At 38.3% G+C, this 16769-nt stretch overlaps 1 protein-coding gene across 4 annotated transcripts in view; it reads right to left on the reverse strand.

Moving 5' to 3' along the window:
• The window catches only part of LRRC36 (leucine rich repeat containing 36), a 51953-nt gene that overhangs the window by 24968 nt on the left and 10216 nt on the right, over positions 1–16769 (reverse strand). For all 4 annotated transcript variants that reach the window (XM_081806466.1, XM_031036986.2, XM_006741517.3 and 1 more), the window contains exons 2-5: positions 13630–13757; positions 10913–11105; positions 10036–10132; positions 6749–6837 (exon numbers count right to left, since the gene is read on the reverse strand). In XM_081806466.1, the coding sequence (XP_081662592.1) occupies positions 6749–6837; positions 10036–10132; positions 10913–11105; positions 13630–13757 (507 nt within the window). The remainder of the gene's footprint in view (positions 1–6748; positions 6838–10035; positions 10133–10912; positions 11106–13629; positions 13758–16769) is intronic.

Genomic DNA, 16769 nt, shown 5'->3' on the forward strand with positions numbered 1-16769 from the left:
TTTAAAAAAAAAAAAAAAAGAAGAAGTTTTTGCACATTCTTTTTTTTTTTTTCAGATTTATTTATTTTAGAGAGAGAGAGAGAGAGAGTGTGCACAGGTGAGGAGGGGGAGGGACAGAGTGAGAGTGAGAGAGAATCTCAGACTCCACACTGAGCATGGAGCCCAACATGAGGCTCCATCTCGACTGAAATCATGACATGAGCCAAAACCAAGAGTCAGTCGCTCAACTGACTGAGCCACCCAGGCGCCCCTGCACATTCTTGATCAATACTTATTAATTGTACAATTTGGGGACCTTGCGTCTTCTGGGGGAACTTGGATGAAAATAAGAGTTTCTTGTTTAGAGAGGTTTGTTCCCCCAGCAGGATTATGTAAGAATTAAGATAGTTTCAAAAACTATCTTAGTCAAACACTGTGCTCTTCTGCTAGTTCTCATCTGGCTCTGGCAACAGAAAGCTGCTGTAAGCCAAGGCAACTGAGAATACACAGTGAATAAAGCCAGGTTTTTGAAAATCTAGCCCCTCAGGCCATTTGGGGCTCTAAAATGCTTCCTACTTCTGAGTTGCCTCCTGGGATTGAAATTTCCTATTACTTCAATATAAAATGCTCTTTCACCATTGTATTTGATAGAACTACTTTTAAGCTCTCAAAGTTTATGTTCTCTGGCTCCTATTGCACTAGTAACACAGAAAAAAAAAATAAAACAAAGTAAAGCAGAAATTACTGGTCAACCTGATTCTAAGTAGAAAATGAAAATGGTAAGTAAGCTGTGATTTTGGGTTCAAGCCTCCTCTTAACTTCATCATACAGAACAATACTTAACACTTCCCAGGTGTCCAAGACCCTGCTCCATCCTGGTTTTTCTTTTACTGTACTAATATTTTTTCCAGATTCACAGGTTCTTTTTCTTTCAAATTCCCCAATATCCAAGTTCTTTGCTGAGTGCTCCCATACCTTCTCTTTATCACCTACATTTGGATGACCCAAAATCTTTTTTTCTTTAAAGATTTATTTATTTATTTGAGAGAAAGAGACGAAGATAGCAACAGAGAGCATGAGCCAGGAGGAGAGGGAGAAGCAGGCTCCCTGCTGAACAGGGATCCCAACGTGGGGTTCGATCCCAGGACCTGAGATCATGACCTGAACCAAAGGCAGACACTTAACTGACTGAGCTATCCAGGCACCCTGGATGACCCAAAATCTCCATCTCAATTCTGATCTCTCTTTTGATGTCCAGACCTAAGTTTTTTGAACTGTCTCCAAGGAGTGCCCCTGTCCTAGACAAAGAAAAAGTCAGTATTTTCTAAACCAGCTCTTTATTTTCACTTCCAGGCCTACTGCTACTGATGCTCCCCACCCTCCACTCTAAACCACATCTCAATACTGGCATTACTATTCAATCAATCCCTCAAGATAGAAACTAATTCTTTGCCTCTCATTCATCTCAAATTTCAATCAATTATCAAATGCTATAGAATCACTTTTTTGGGGGGGGGAAGGAATCTTTAACTTTATTTGCATACCTTATAATTAACCCTTTTACAGTGTATAATTCAGTGATTTTCAGGATATTCACAAAGTTGTCAACCATCACCACGATCTGATTTCATTATCCAAAAAGAAACTCAATTAGCTGTCACTTTCAATTCTCTCTTCCCTGCCAGCACCTGGCAACCATCAATATACTTTCTCTATCTATGGACTTTCCCATTCCGGACATTTCATATAAATGGAATAACATGATATTTGACTTTTTGTGTCTGGCTCCTATCACTAAACGTGATGTTTTCAAGATATACATTGTAGATGTATCAGTACTTCATTCTTTTTTTTATGGATATACCATATTTTGTTTATCCATTCATCAGCTGATGGACTTTTGGGCTACTATAGATATTGCTGCTTTCATTCCTGTAGAGGGTTGATTGCGATGAATTTTTCTTTGCTATTTTATTTTTTTAAAGATTTTATTTTGGGGCGCCTGGGTGGCTCAGTCGTTAAGCGTCTGCCTTCGGCTCAGGTCATGATCCCAGGGTCCTGGGATCGAGCCCCGCATCAGGCTCCCTGCTCCACGGGAAGCCTGCTTCTCCCTCTCCTATTCCCCCTGCTTGTATTCCCTCTCTCGCTGTGTCTCTCTCTGTCAAATAAATAAATAAAATCTTAAAAAAAAAAAAAAAGATTTTATTTTAAGTAATCTCTATACCCAACGTGGGGCTTGAACTCACAAACCTGAAACCAAGAGTCACATGCTCTACCAACTGAGCCAGCCAGGTGCTGCCCCTCTTTGCTGTTTTAAAATAAAATACCTATTAGATCAATATATTTTAGGTGTAATTCTACTAAAAGGTAAAAGGAACTGGCTAAAAGAGTGAGCAGGACCCCTTTCAACTCACAGAATATATGCGCTATTTCCATGTAAATTATCTTTAGTAAGGCACTCATTGTTCTCCAATAATCTGACCTTCTACCCAACATAAACCTATCCAAACCACATGATCACTCAACTATGACCTGCTATACTCATTACCACTTTCACACAGCTATTCACAGCAATCCCACCAACCTCTTAGGCAATCCCAGAGTTCCACAGCCTTTAATGGCTGAGGACTTTGTTTCCACACCTGCCACAAAACCTTTTCAGGTACACTCTTAGCACAGTCTGAGCTTCTATATCTTGTGCCCATCCACATCAGTGTTTCTCAAACTCAATATTCTCACAAACTCTGAGAATATGAATCCAGTTTGAGAAACTTCAATTTAAGAAGCTCAGTATATAAAAAGATATTTTAAAAAGCAGATTGTATTGGGTGACAGTTTGGCAGTTTCTTATAAAATTAAACACTTGGTATTTGCCCAAAGGAGTTGAAAACTTATGTCCACACAAACACTACACATGGATGTTTATAGCAGATTTTTTCAAAATTGCCAAAACTTAGAAGCAACCAAGATGTCCTTCAGTAGGTGAATGGATAAATAAAGTGTGGTACACCCAGACAACAGAATATTATTCAGCACCAGAAAGAAAGGAGCTATCAAACCATGAAAAGACATAAAGGAACCTTAAATGGATATTACTAAGTAAAGAAGCCAATCTAAAAAGGCTACATACTTAATGATTCCAACTATATGCCATTCTGGAGAAGGCAAAACTATGGAGACAGGGGAAGATGGCAGAGTAAGCAGCCCCTGCATCTGTCCTCCACTGAGGCAACAATTACACTGGCAGAATCTGTCTGATGTAACTATTTTGGAATTCTGGAGTCTACTGAAGGCTTGCAATTTCCAGGGGAAGACCTGGAAGCTAAATGGAAGTTAACTTCAGTCAATTTTAGCTCTTGGCAGTATCAGTAACAGCTACCCATGTCCCACCCCTCATGCAAAAGAATGAAGGTACACCCTTACCTAGTCATCCCTTCCTCCCCTCTAGCCTGGCAACCACTGATCTTTTTACTGTCTCCATAGTTTTGGGGTTTTTTTCCCAATTACTTTTGTTGTGGCTAAATACACATAACACAAAATTTACCATCTTAACCATTTTTAAGTGTACAGTTCAGTGGTATTAAATGCATTCATAATGTTGTGCAACCATCACCATCATCATCTTCAGAATTCTTTTCATCTTATAAAACTGAAACTATATCCATTAAATGATAACTCCCTACTTCCCCCTCCCTGTAGCCCCCGGCAACCACCATTCTATTTTCTCTCTCTGTGATTTTGACTGCTTTAAGTACCTCATGTAAGTGGGATCATATAGTGCTTGTCTTTTTGTGACTGGCTAATTTTGCTTAGCATAATGTCCTTAAGGTTCGTCCATGTTGTAGCATATGTCAGAATTTCCTTCCTTTTTAAGGCTGAATAATATTCCATTGTTTGTGTATATCACATTTTGCTTATTCATTCATCTGTTGATGGACACTTGGATTGCTTCCATGTTTTAGCTGTTGTGAATAATGCTGCTATGAACATGGGTATACAAACACCTCTTCAAAATCCTGCTTTCACTTCTTTGGGAATAGGCCCTAAAGTGGAATCACTGCATCATACAGTAATTTTAATTTTTTCAGGAACTGCCATACTGCTGTCCATGGCATCTGTACCATTTTATATTCCCACCAAACAACTGGACCAGCAGTTCCAATTCTCCACATCCTTGCCAACATGTGTTATTTTCTGGGTTTTTGATAGTAGCCATGCTAATGGGTATCATTCTAAATGATTGGTGGAAAAGCACTGTTTGGAACAACTGAGCTAGTGGGAACTGTTCTCCAGAAAGCTTTCTCCTAGCCTGTGGCACAACCATTAACATGGCATAACCACTTTAGTCATACTGGATTACCAACAGTGCTTACAGGCAACACTCCCCAGGGGTCTAGCACAAACATAATTTTCAGTAGAAAGCAAAGCTCTTTAACGTTTCAAAGTTGCAACATAAATTTTATATTAAATAAAAAATCCAGGCAACAGCTGGAGCTTCCAAGAACCTTTAGAAATGGGCCCTGTGTCTGGTAAAGTAGTTTGTTCTCAGTAGAGACTATACACCTTTTTTAAAAAGATTTATTTATTTGAGAGACAGAGAGTGGACAGGAGAGTGGGGGGGGGGGCAGAGGGAGAGAATCTTCTAGCAGAATCCCTGCTGAGAACCGAGCCCGATGCCCCATGAGATCAGGATCTGAGCCAAAACCAAGAATCCCACACACTTAACCGACTGAACCACCCAGATGCCCTGAGACTATGCACTTTAAAACATTTTCATTTATGGGATGAACCTTTATGTGTGCTAATGATGTAATATGACATAAATGAAGTCTAACTCAGCTCATACAAAAAGAAGCAAATTATACTTCAATGTATCTTCATCATTCTGGAAATGGATATATAAATGTTTTTACCTAGAAAAAACACAAGGCTGTACACCAAATTATTAATTGGGATTCTCTCTAGGGGACAGGCTTATGAGTGATTAAAATGCTGTTCTTCATATTTTTTAGTATTTTCCAAAATTATTACAATAGAATTTCATCAGGGGTGCCTGGGTGGCTCAGTAGATTAAGTGCTGACTCTTGGTTTCTGCTCGGGTCATGATCTCAGGGTCGTGAGATCAAGCCCTGAGACAGGCTCCACACTCAGCAAGGAGTCTGCTTGAGATTCTCTTTCCTTCTCCGTCCCCCTCTGTCCCTCCCCTGACATGCACACTCTCTAATACATAAATAAAATCTTAAAAAAAAATAGAATTTCATCAAATTTTATTTTATTTTTTAAAAGATTTATTTATTTTAGAGAGCACATGAGCAGGGAGGGGATGGGCAGAGGGAGATTGAGAGAATCCTAAGCAGACTCCCCACTGTGTTATTTTTTAATTAATTAATTAAGAGACTGCTTGATTGGGGGAGGAGCAGAGGGGGAGAGAGAATCTTTTTTTTTTTTTTTTTAAAGATTTTACTTATTTATTTGAGAGAGACAGAGAGAGAGAGAGCATAAGCAGGGGGAGTGGCAGGCAGAGGGAGAGGGAGAAGCAGACTCCCCGCCAAGCAGGGAGCCTGATGCTGGACTCGATCCCACCTAACCCTAACCTGAGCCAAAGGCAGATGCTCAACCGACTGAGCCACACAGGTGAGAGAGAGACAGAGAGAATCTTGGGGAGAGAGAATCTTAAGCAGACTCCCTGCTGACCACAGAGCCCAATGAGGGGCTCAATCCCATGACCCTGAGACCACAACCCAAGCTGAAATCAAGAATCAGACACTTAACTGATTGAGCCACCCAGGTACCCCAGAATTTCATCAAATTTTAAATATAAAAAATGCTATTTAAAATGAAATAAAGCAATCCATGCTCCATGACATATGTGCACTGAGATTTCCAAGAAAGAAAAAATAAAAATCATATTTCACTATGGCTTATTTTACCATGAAATCACATAAAAATGACTTGTAATAAGTGTCCACATGGATAGATGAGTAGTAAAGAAAATAACATACTTTATGTTATAAACTGGAAATTCTTAATGTCTAAACTACATAGTCCATCTATTAAAGTTATTGCTGGGATTTTAGGGATTAATTTTTAGAGGTTACAAATAATTTGGTGTATCCTTCAAAGGGACAGAGGCCTCTATAGAATAGTTTCCCTCAAGTAAAAAGTCATCTGATGAGTGCCAAGTTAATCCATAAGGGTCCACTGTACGCAATTCCTCTCACGAAAAGCTTTCTCCTCATCTGTGCCATGATCATTAAATGTGGCATAACCACTTCTAATCCTAGTAGGTTACCAACAGTGCTTACAGGCAACACTCACCAGGAAAATAGCACAAACACAAGAGATTCTGCAGCTGCAAAGATTGAAGGTAGAGAAACCCAGAAGGCCCAGGGTCTGAGCTGCATTGATGCAGAGGAGTCATGAGTCTCTGGCTAATGAATCAATCACCTTAGCAATCAATGCTCAGAGGCCATGGGGACTGGCAATGCAATTTTCAGAATGTACTAATGATGTAAACTGATGTAAATGAAATTGAATTCTGAGTACAGCTTGTACTTGACGGGTTCTGTACTTGATGGGTTTAGGCCTGCTCAATAAATAGGGCCTTTTCTGGCAGTGAGAGAAAGGAGGAAAAACAGTCAGTAAATCTGGTGCTTATTTCAAATCTGCTATTTCTCAACTATTTTGTCTTCATCCTACTCAACACTGGGCACAAAAGCTGAAATAACTAATGTTTTAAGCATTTTGTGATCAAAGCTAGAAAGCTTACCAGTTTCAATTCTGTTATCAACATCGGCACTGACTTTTGATGCACAGCTCTCATCTGTCACAAAGTTTTTCATTGTCTTCTCCCTAGAGCTGCCACATAGAATAATTTATTTAAAATTCAAATTTAAAAAAAAAGCTCAAAAGAAGGTTTCTGAGATCACCAGTAAATGCTATTTAGAAAATATTAATTCAAAAAAAAAAAAAAAGAAAACATTAATTCATGGTAATCAGATTTTTTTTCTAATGTTCTAGAAAATATTAATTTCACAAATATTTCAGTTCAACCCATTTTTTAGAAAACATTAATTCATGGTAATCAGATTTTTTTTCAAATGTTCTAGAAAATATTAATTTCACAAATATTTCAGTTAAACCCATTTTTTAAAGCCATAATATTGTTACTGGGAATAGTGAGAGAGAAGGACACCATAGTTCAGTCTTTAAGGTAGGAAAGCCGGACTCAGTTGGTTGAGCGTCTGACTCTTAATTTCAGCTCAGGTCATGATCTCAGGGTCATGGGATTGAGCCCTGCGTAAGGCTCTGGGCTTAGCAGGGAGTCTGCTTGAGATTCTCTCTCCCTCTGCCCCTCCTCCTACTTGCGCATGTGTGTGCTCTCTCTTTCTAAATATCTAAAGAAAATCTTCAAAAAAAAAAAAAAGTATGAAAGCCAGAAAATTCAGAACTTACACACTCTGTTTTCTTGATACAAACTTAGGTCTAAATGATTAAGGGAATAAGATATTTTCTTTTTTGAATTAAAAAATTCATAGGACACAGAAAGTAGGGTTCTGCTGCCAAGAACTGTACTGGGAGCAACTACAAGCCATTAGTTTAAAAAAAAAAAGATGAGAGGTAAATGTTTGCTCTTGATTGATACAGTATAGTAAGATGTAAGTATAGTAAGTACAGATTGGAAGTACAGACAGCCTAGACTATGAGCCAGGCACTTTACACCCACCATTTCATTTAATCATAAAAGCTCCCCTATTATCCATTATCTCCATTTTATAGGTTGGGGGAACTCAGATTCAGAAAGACTTAAAAAAATCTTTACCCAAGGTCGGAGAGCTTATAAGATATTAATGCTGGGACTGGGCACTTAAGTAACATTTTACCTCTGCTTTTGCAATCATCATATGGTAACTATGATAAACGGAAATATGATAGTGCTAATTATCTGCCTTACTAGGAAATGTATTCAATTATACATTAATTCATCTCTGTATTCCTGTAACAAACAAGGTACCCCCAACAAATTAAAATAAGAATTAGTTCACAAAATATATACACAGATAATTTTTTTAAAGATTTTATTTATTTATTTGAGAGAGAGAGAGCATGAGAGGGGGGAAGGTCAGAGGGAGAAGCAGACTCCCCGCTGAGCAGGGAGCGGGATGTGGGACTCGATCCCGGGACTCAAGGATCATGAACTGAGCCGAAGGCGGTCGCCCAACTGAGCCACCCAGGCACCCCAATATACAAATAATTTTTAAGGAACATTCCGTTTCTTTTTATAGCAGGGTGAATTTTACTCTATGTAAAACTCTCAATAAACTTGACTTAAAAAAACAGACAACTGGGACGCCTGGGTGGTTCAGTCGGTTAAGCGTCTGCCTTTGGCTCAGGTCGTGATCCCAGGGTCCTAGGATGGAGTCCCACATTGGGCTCTTCGCTCAGCGGGAACCTGCTTCTCTTTCTGCCTGTTGCTCCCCCTGATTATGTTCCTCTCTCTCTGACAAATAAATAAAATCTTAAAAAAAATAGAGAACTAAAAAATATGTATAGGGAACTAAAAATGCTGAGGGTTACATTATAAAACATATAAAGGATCAGAACAGAAATAGACAAAGAGAAAGATTCCAGGCCAACAGAACATTGACTTCATTCATTCATCATTCAACAAATTATTTCTTAGTATCTTATATGTGTCAGACACTCTTCGAGGCACTAGGGATACTGCAACAAATAAGACAAGCAAGGTCCTAGTTCTCATGGAGGGGAAAGGCAATAAACAAAGAAAAAACTCACTCTGGAGAAGAATATTTAATGTTGTGGAGATATGTTCATATCTTATCAAACTAGAAATGGTATGTATAGGAAGCAAATTACTATAAAATAAATATTATATATGTATTATTTTATTATTACTGTATATTTCGAGATTATATAACATAGAATATTGTATATAAACATACACACATACATATACCTAAGACTAAGCAGATATTTACTACAATTAATGCTTACTTCTGGGTAGTGAAATTATGAGTTGCTTATTTATTTATTGTGGTTTTTCTATACTTTCCAAATTCTCAATAAGTATGCATTACTTATACCATCAGAAAACAGTACTAACAGACACATGTACATGTGTCTATTGGTAGGTACACAGATGTCTAGAAGGATGTATACCAAACATTACTAACTCTTGGTAACAGAATATGGGGTGATTTTGACTTTTTCACTGCACTTTTCTGTATTATGTAAATTTTACATAATATGTAAAATGACTTCTGTTTTTCAAAAATAATAAAGCTACTTTTTAAAAATAAAGAGCATGAGTTTTGGAGTAGAAGATATGGTATCTTATTTTAATCAGATTTTAGTAACAAGAAGTAGAAAAATCTACCATTCAGATACTTTAGAGCTTCAAGGTCTGTTTACTTTTGATTTTGTAGAAAAACATTTCCTTTACCTTTTAACAAATTAATCTCCCTGGTAATGTAAACCTTCTAATTCAATAGGAAAAGACCATGTACTCATAACTCCAAGAAAGAGTTGGTAAGCATTTATGGGGATGATATCTCACGGTATCCCTATCTATAAGCTTTGAACAGCAGCTTTAGAGAATTATCAATAATTATTTCCAGGGGCACCTGGGTGGCTCAGTTGGTTAAGCATCTGCCTTAGGCTCGGGTCATGATCCCAGCCCCTCATCTCATCAGGTTCCCTGCTCAGCAGGGAGTCTGCTTCTCCCTCTTCCTCTGCCCTTCCCCCCAGCTTGTTCTCTTCCTCTCACTCAAATAAATAAAATCTTTTTTTAAAAAATAATTATATCCAAAGCAGACCCAAGAGTTCAAGAAAGCAGAAATGTTCCCTCTGAGGGCCAGATTCTCATCCCAGAGAAATTTCAGTATGTTGAAGAGATACTTTTATTCCTGATCTGAGGATTCTTACAACTTGTGGAGATTTCTGCCGAAAATGAAGACATTAAGTAGGAATGCACTGCTGTCTATGTCCGAACCAAACTAAAACTTTTTTTTTTTTTTTTGTAAAGAATTGTCTTACCTTTTTTCCACCTCTAAAAGAAAATTTTCACTGTTGCCCAACTGACTAAAATGCAGCTTGGCAGCTTTTCTCTCACTTTCTCGCACAGCTCGGTCATCTGGAGGCAAAAACCGTGGTCTGAGCATGTTTCTTTTTTGGAGTAAACAGTAGTGGGTCAGAAAACCATATTCACGGAGTAAAAACTAAAGATCAGTCTCATATTCTTTTGTTAGAGACAGGTCACAAACTAATGCTATTATGTTGTCACTGGAGCAAGTAGTAACTCAGGGAGACTACAGGGATACCATAGCAACAACTGCCACAGAGGTGTAACTACCCCTGCAGGAAAGTAGAGTTTAGGCAGCAAACAATCCAAATGGCCTAGTATTCTGCTGAAAGTTACACTGTTTCTGAAAGAAAGTAGTTTCCCCACAATAACTTTCCCAGGGGCAAATCCAAGTTTGTATCAACAAGAAATGTACACTCAACAATAAAATTATAAAGAAATACAGACTAGCTCATTTGAAGGAATATTTATTGTTCCTTGCCGACTAAGCCCCAAAGGTTGTTGTATGCATTTTCTATTGCTAATATAGTTGCAAATTTGGGGCACCTCGAAAAATAAATCTCAACCTGGAAACTCTTTGTTGGGGAGGAAGTGGTGGTGAAACCATCAACTGAAGAAAACTAAAGCTGGAAGTAACTGATAAAATCATAGATTGTCATTCAATAAAAAAAGGACTCGTCACACATCCTGCCAACACAAAAGAATTACATAAATATTGACTAATAAACAAATATATCCTGCCAGTGCACACTGTGGGCCAACACCCAAAGGTTAGGAGGCAGCTCGTTTAATGTAAATTCTAAGGCAAGGAACAGGGGAGGAGGGTCTCACCCAGTTTCTCCAGAGTTTGTAGCGTGTACACAGCAAAGAGCCTATAATCTGTATCTTTCCTGACAACAGGATTGAGTCTCAAATCTAGTTCTTTGAGGAAGGGTAAAGGCTGTAGGCGGGACACCTCCACTAATGAAGGAATGTTGTTATAATATAAATTCAGGTCTTGGAGTGAACATAAGTACTGGATACCCTGCAAGGAAAAGACCACATTATGAAACTGCACATAGGTAAGGACTAGGAATCTCACAGATAAAGGTGGAAATATATCTATTACTTCCATCCTTAAACATGTTACCTGAATCACCCGTGAGAAAGGCAGGGTTGAAACTCTTATTTAGATGCCTGAGAATAAGAACAATGCAGCCGATAGGCACTGGATGTCCTATATATTAAATAATCCATAGATATCATGCATTTCCTCCTTACAAAATCTGACATGGAAATATCTGCAGTCTATTCTCTACTTCTGTTACTCCCCGATTACTCTCCCTTCCAGTGGCTAGGCCACGTCACTTTTGCCCTCCTCTCACCCTTGCCACATCCACTCTGACCCTAGATACACCTCAATTTTCAAGAAGAAAGGAGGTAGGCAAAAGAGATAGTTCTGAGGAAGAAGGGTATAATTTAAAAAAATTAGGTGTGTGTATGTTTTGTGTTCTTTTATCTCAGTGCCTCACGTTTAGGATAAATTGAGTATATGGGAAAACGAAACAACACTGTATCTTAAGTCTTCCCTCTTGGAACAGTCTGGAACCATTCTTGTCCTTGTTTCTCCTTTCAGAATTACCCCACCCCTCTGTTTCTGTGGGATACTGGAGAGGAAAAGCCACAGTATGCCTCCTTTGCTGAAATCTACTATTGAAAATAATTGTTTAATTTTCATGTATTTGTCTAGTTAGCTGCTTTTGTCCAACATTAAATTTCAGGACAATAATTCAAAACATGTACATATATGTACAATCATATCCTTTTCGTAGTAAAAAGGCTTACCATAGAAGGAACTTTGTCATTGAGGGTAATTTCAGTAAAATTATTTTCCATCATGTATTTATAATGTTTTTTTTATTCTTGTCATTCAAAATGACCATTCTCTTGTTGCAGAAAATTTAGAAAACTCAGAGATTATACACAAAGCATTTCTGAATAGAGAACTCTGTTTACACTTTGATTCATTTCTTTCTGGCTTTTTTCAATTCCATTAACTTCTACATTGTAAAAGGATCAGAAGTTAGGAATAGTTTTCAGTGACTTTGGCCCCACTCTCAGGGCAGTACACCATCAGGACTCTCTTTAAATGTGTCTAATGGCCCAGCTCAAGTAATCTTTTAATGTCTCTCAGTGTAAAAGTCAAGGAAATGACTTCTATCTTCCTCTCACTTTTCCCACTTGGCATGAATTCACGTATTCCCCAAAGTTATACTAGAAATAATCACAAAGCATTTATCCCCTGAGAAAATTAAGTAAAATGATTCAGAACTACTAGAGATGAACATATGCAGATAAATCATAGATGCAAAAAACTGGAGAAAACATTTACTAAGTGCTTCCTATATATGCCAGTGTACACATGCTAATCTTCACAATAGTTTTTTGCCCAATTTACAGAAGTAGAAAGAAAGCGAGTATATAAACAAATTATGGCAATGTTCACTCAATTTTTTACCTTGAAAATTAACAAGCAAACATACATACATGTGAAAAGAGGAGACCTAAGCAACTGTAAACTACTGCTTTCTGAAACTGATGGGTCAAATATTAATGGCTGTTACCAAATAGTCTAACGACCTAGTTTAACTTGCAGCTTCTGCTTTTAGAGTCCTAGCTGGAAATCTTGCTTGAACTTCTCTTTCAGGGTCCTTTGTTTTAGACTTGGGTCTGGCTTGTCTTGTTGAACAAGTATTCCCTTAAAAGCACAAAACTGGCAGCATAATCCAGGAGATCATTAACTAATCCTGAATAGCATTTGTGAGTCTTTGACCTTGAGTCTTGCAAAGAAGGGCTTAATCAAGACGGGCACATAAGGGTAAAATGGCAACACGTGGAGGAAATATCGTTTGGGGGTCTACCACAAAGAAAACAAAACTTCCACCTGTGTGTGTACACACTTATGTTTGTAGAGCTCTTTGTGTATTTGCTAATCCTCACACTGCTCAAGCCTGCTCCTGCCCACTGTCCTGTCTTGCCCTCTGCTCTACCATACCCTGATCTGGACATTTTTCTTTGTTTTCAAGGCCACCATTTCCTCCTCCTCCTTGAAAAAACCCACAGAAATAATCTAAACCAGTGTTTCTGTACTATGTACCAACATCATCAGAATCCCCGGGTATATCCTGAACCTATTCAGACCGACTAACTCAGAATCTCTCTCAGAGTAGCAACTAAGAATATGTACTTTCACAAGTGCTCCTTGTAATTTTTTACACACATAAAAACTTTGTCCTATCGCCGTAGATCGTTTAATATAATTTTCCCTGAGTACAAAAAAAAATTTCCCCAACATTTTATATCAGAAAATTTCAAACATAGAATAAAGCTGAATGAGTTTTACAGTGAATAATAAAATTTAGTTTGGAAACACTTAAAAGGAAGATCCTATATTCCCCAGGCTGACATTATCTCTCTCTTATTTCTTCCCATTGAAACAACTACTACCACCACCAGCACCACCAAAATAAATTGGGCTGAACTGACTAGTCATGGAATATAGAACTTACCTTCAGGCTTGTGATCAAATTTCTTGATAAATCTAAGGATCGGAGGTTTTTAAAATTTCTGAAGGCATCACCAATGGAATGAATTTTTCCAGCATAAGATCCCTGCAATGAAAGAGACTCCACCAATTCTGAAAAGAGATCACCAGTAGATAGATTATGAACTCTGCTTAAAAACAGAGTCAGTGAAAATAGGTCTTCCTTCCTCCCATAATCCATTTGTGAAAGGCCCTACATCAAGGTTCATAAGATCAGATTTTCCTTTTAAAAGCAGTGATATCACCTAATACAGTGAAACCAAACCTTGGTTTTATAGCACCCTTGTGTTTCTCTATTCACCCTGAAGGATGTAATAAAAGTCTCCAAAAGTTCTCAAAACGAATTTAAAAAGAAATGTAGCAATCTGGGGCACCTGGGTGGCTCAGTCATTAAGCGTCTGCCTTCGGCTCAGGTCGTGATCCCAGAGTCCCGGGATGGAGCCCCACATCGGGCTCCCTGCTCAGCCAGGACCCTGCTTCTCCCTCTCCCACTCCCCCTGCTTGTGTTTACTCTCTAGCTGTCTTTCTCTGTCAAATAAATAAAATCTTAAAAAAAAAAGAAAAAAGAAATGTAGCAATCCCACTGCTAGGATTTAGCCCTATAGATTATACTAAAAAAAAATTTGCCAGGATATATAATAAATACACGTGGGTATCAATTGCAGAAAGGTTTTAGGATAGTTTAAAAAAAGAGAAAGAAAAAAAGAAAAAGAAAATGATCACAGGGTCTATCAGCAGAAGAGTAGAACTTGATGTCCTAAATAACAGTAGATGGATACAATGGACAAAGTACTAGATCTGTGGCTTTCTACAAGTCACTTACTCTCTCTCTACTTCAGATTCCTTATCTGTAAAATGGGGATAATAACAGTATGTAACTCATAAGATGTTGTAATGATTAAACAAAACTTAGAACAGTACTTATAATTACTATATGTGTGAATTATTGTTATGCAGTTATTAAAAAGAATGAGGTAGACACTTGTAGATGATCATATGGAAAGATCTCCATGACAGTGAGGGAAGAGTACATTTGTGTGTAACTATGTTTTAAAGTATATACATATATATTTATATAATATACTCATATATATGGAAGAAAGTCAACTAGACTTCTAAAAGCACTAAAAAGAGAATGTCAAAATTGTCAATAGGAACTCACTGGCAAGTGTGGTGGGCTAAATACAATAGCGATCAAAACTGGAAGGAGGTTCTGCAAGATCCAATTTGCAGGTGAGTGCCAGGGAACTGCAATGAAATAAGGTTTAAGGTGCTAGAGCAGTCTGGACCCTATAAACTCCAAAAAGTAATAAACTGAAGATAGCTTTCAAGATAAGACCCACATCAGGGAGAAATTACTGGGAGGAGAATCCACATTGAATGGCACAGAAACAACAGGTTCAAAAAAAAGAGAAGGTCCAGATACAAGTGGGGAGAGAAGCAAAGATGGCAGATACCAGGAAGCCTAAAGCTTTTTTTTTTTTTTTCCACTTTGTGAACAGAAGAGGGAGCTCCAAAACCCTGAAACTAGAAAAGCTATTCTGGCCCACCCTATCATGTAAAAGTATAGGAAAACTTACTGCACTTAAGGAGCCACAGGAAAGGATTACAGTCCAATTTTATATGACGTTAATAAAAGAAAAAAGAGAGTATTACCCCTAAAGAATGAAAGCACTCCGGAAAGATATATCACAAATGAAAATCGTAACTTAATATTTCGAAACAAGCTAAAAGATACAAAAACAAAATGTAGCAGTTCTCAAAGTGGTTCCTAGACCCCTGAAGGACCCTGAGACATGTACAGGGTCCACAAAATCAAAATATTTTTAAAAAATTACTTTCATAATAATATTAAAATACTGGGCGCCTGGGTGGCTCAGTTGGTTAAGCTACTGCCTTTGGCTCAGGTCATGATCCTGGAGTCCTAGGATGGAGTCCTGCATCAGGCTCCTTGCTCAGCAGCAAGTCTGCTTCTCCCTCTGACCCTCTCCCCTCTCATGCTCTCTCTCTCTCTTTCTCTCTCTCAAATAAATAAAATCTTTTTTAAAAGATTTATTTATTTGACAGAGAGAGAGACAGTGAGAGAGGGAACACAAGCAGGCGGAGTGGGAGAGGGAGAAGCAGGTTTCCCACAGAGCAGGGAGCCCAGTGTGGGGCTCGATCGCAGGACCCTGGGATCACGACCTGAGCCAAAGACAGATGCTTAACGACTGAGCCACCCGGGCGCCCAATAAATAAAATCTTTAAAAAAATATTAGCTTTTCCACTGTTGCAATTATGGTGTAAAAGCAAAACTACTGGGGCCTTAGGATGACTCAAGGAACACTCACAGTCATAGTGTTCTTTTTTTAAAGATTTTATTCATTTAACAGAGAGACACAGTGAGAGAGGGAACACAAGCAGGGGGACAGGGAGAAGCAGGATCCCCGCTGAGCAGAGAGCCCAATGTGGGGTTCGATCCCAGGGCCCTGAGATCATGACCTGAGCCAAAGGCAGACGCTTAACGACTGAGCTACCCAGGCGCCCAGTCATAGTATTCTTTACCATCACATACCTGCAATTTTTAAAAATAGCCAGTTTCACTTAAGAATGTCCTTTAAAAAGCAGTAAAAATGGTTAATTTTATTAATTCTGAACTTTGAGCACATGTTTGTTTTATTTGTGTGACTAAATGAGAAATATTTATGAAGTACTTCTGCTGCATAATAAAGTATGGTGGATGCCCTGAGGGAAAACATCTGTGTAAAATTTTTTTGAAGATTTATTTATTTTAGAGAGAGAAAATGCATGCAGAGGGGAGGGGCAGAGGGAGAGAGAGAGAGAGAGAAAGAGACAAAGAATCTCAAGCTGCTATTGAGCACGGAGTTGAGCACAGAGCCAATGGGGCTCTATCTCACAACCTGAGATCATGACCTGAGCTGAAGGCAGACGCTTAACTGACTGAGCCACCGAGGCGCCCCGAGATTGATGACATTAACAAATGAAAATTTTATTTTATATGTTATACAGAATGACATTTGTCAGCATTTGAAAGACATACATAACTCAGTGAATTAGTATCTCTCAAATGACGGATGCACAAAATCATGCATGGGTAAAAGATCC

This window comes from Leptonychotes weddellii, chromosome 16 (genome assembly GCF_054177405.1).
Source record: "Leptonychotes weddellii isolate Sample4059 chromosome 16, ASM5417740v2, whole genome shotgun sequence".
NCBI classification, from domain to species: Eukaryota; Metazoa; Chordata; class Mammalia; order Carnivora; family Phocidae; genus Leptonychotes; species Leptonychotes weddellii.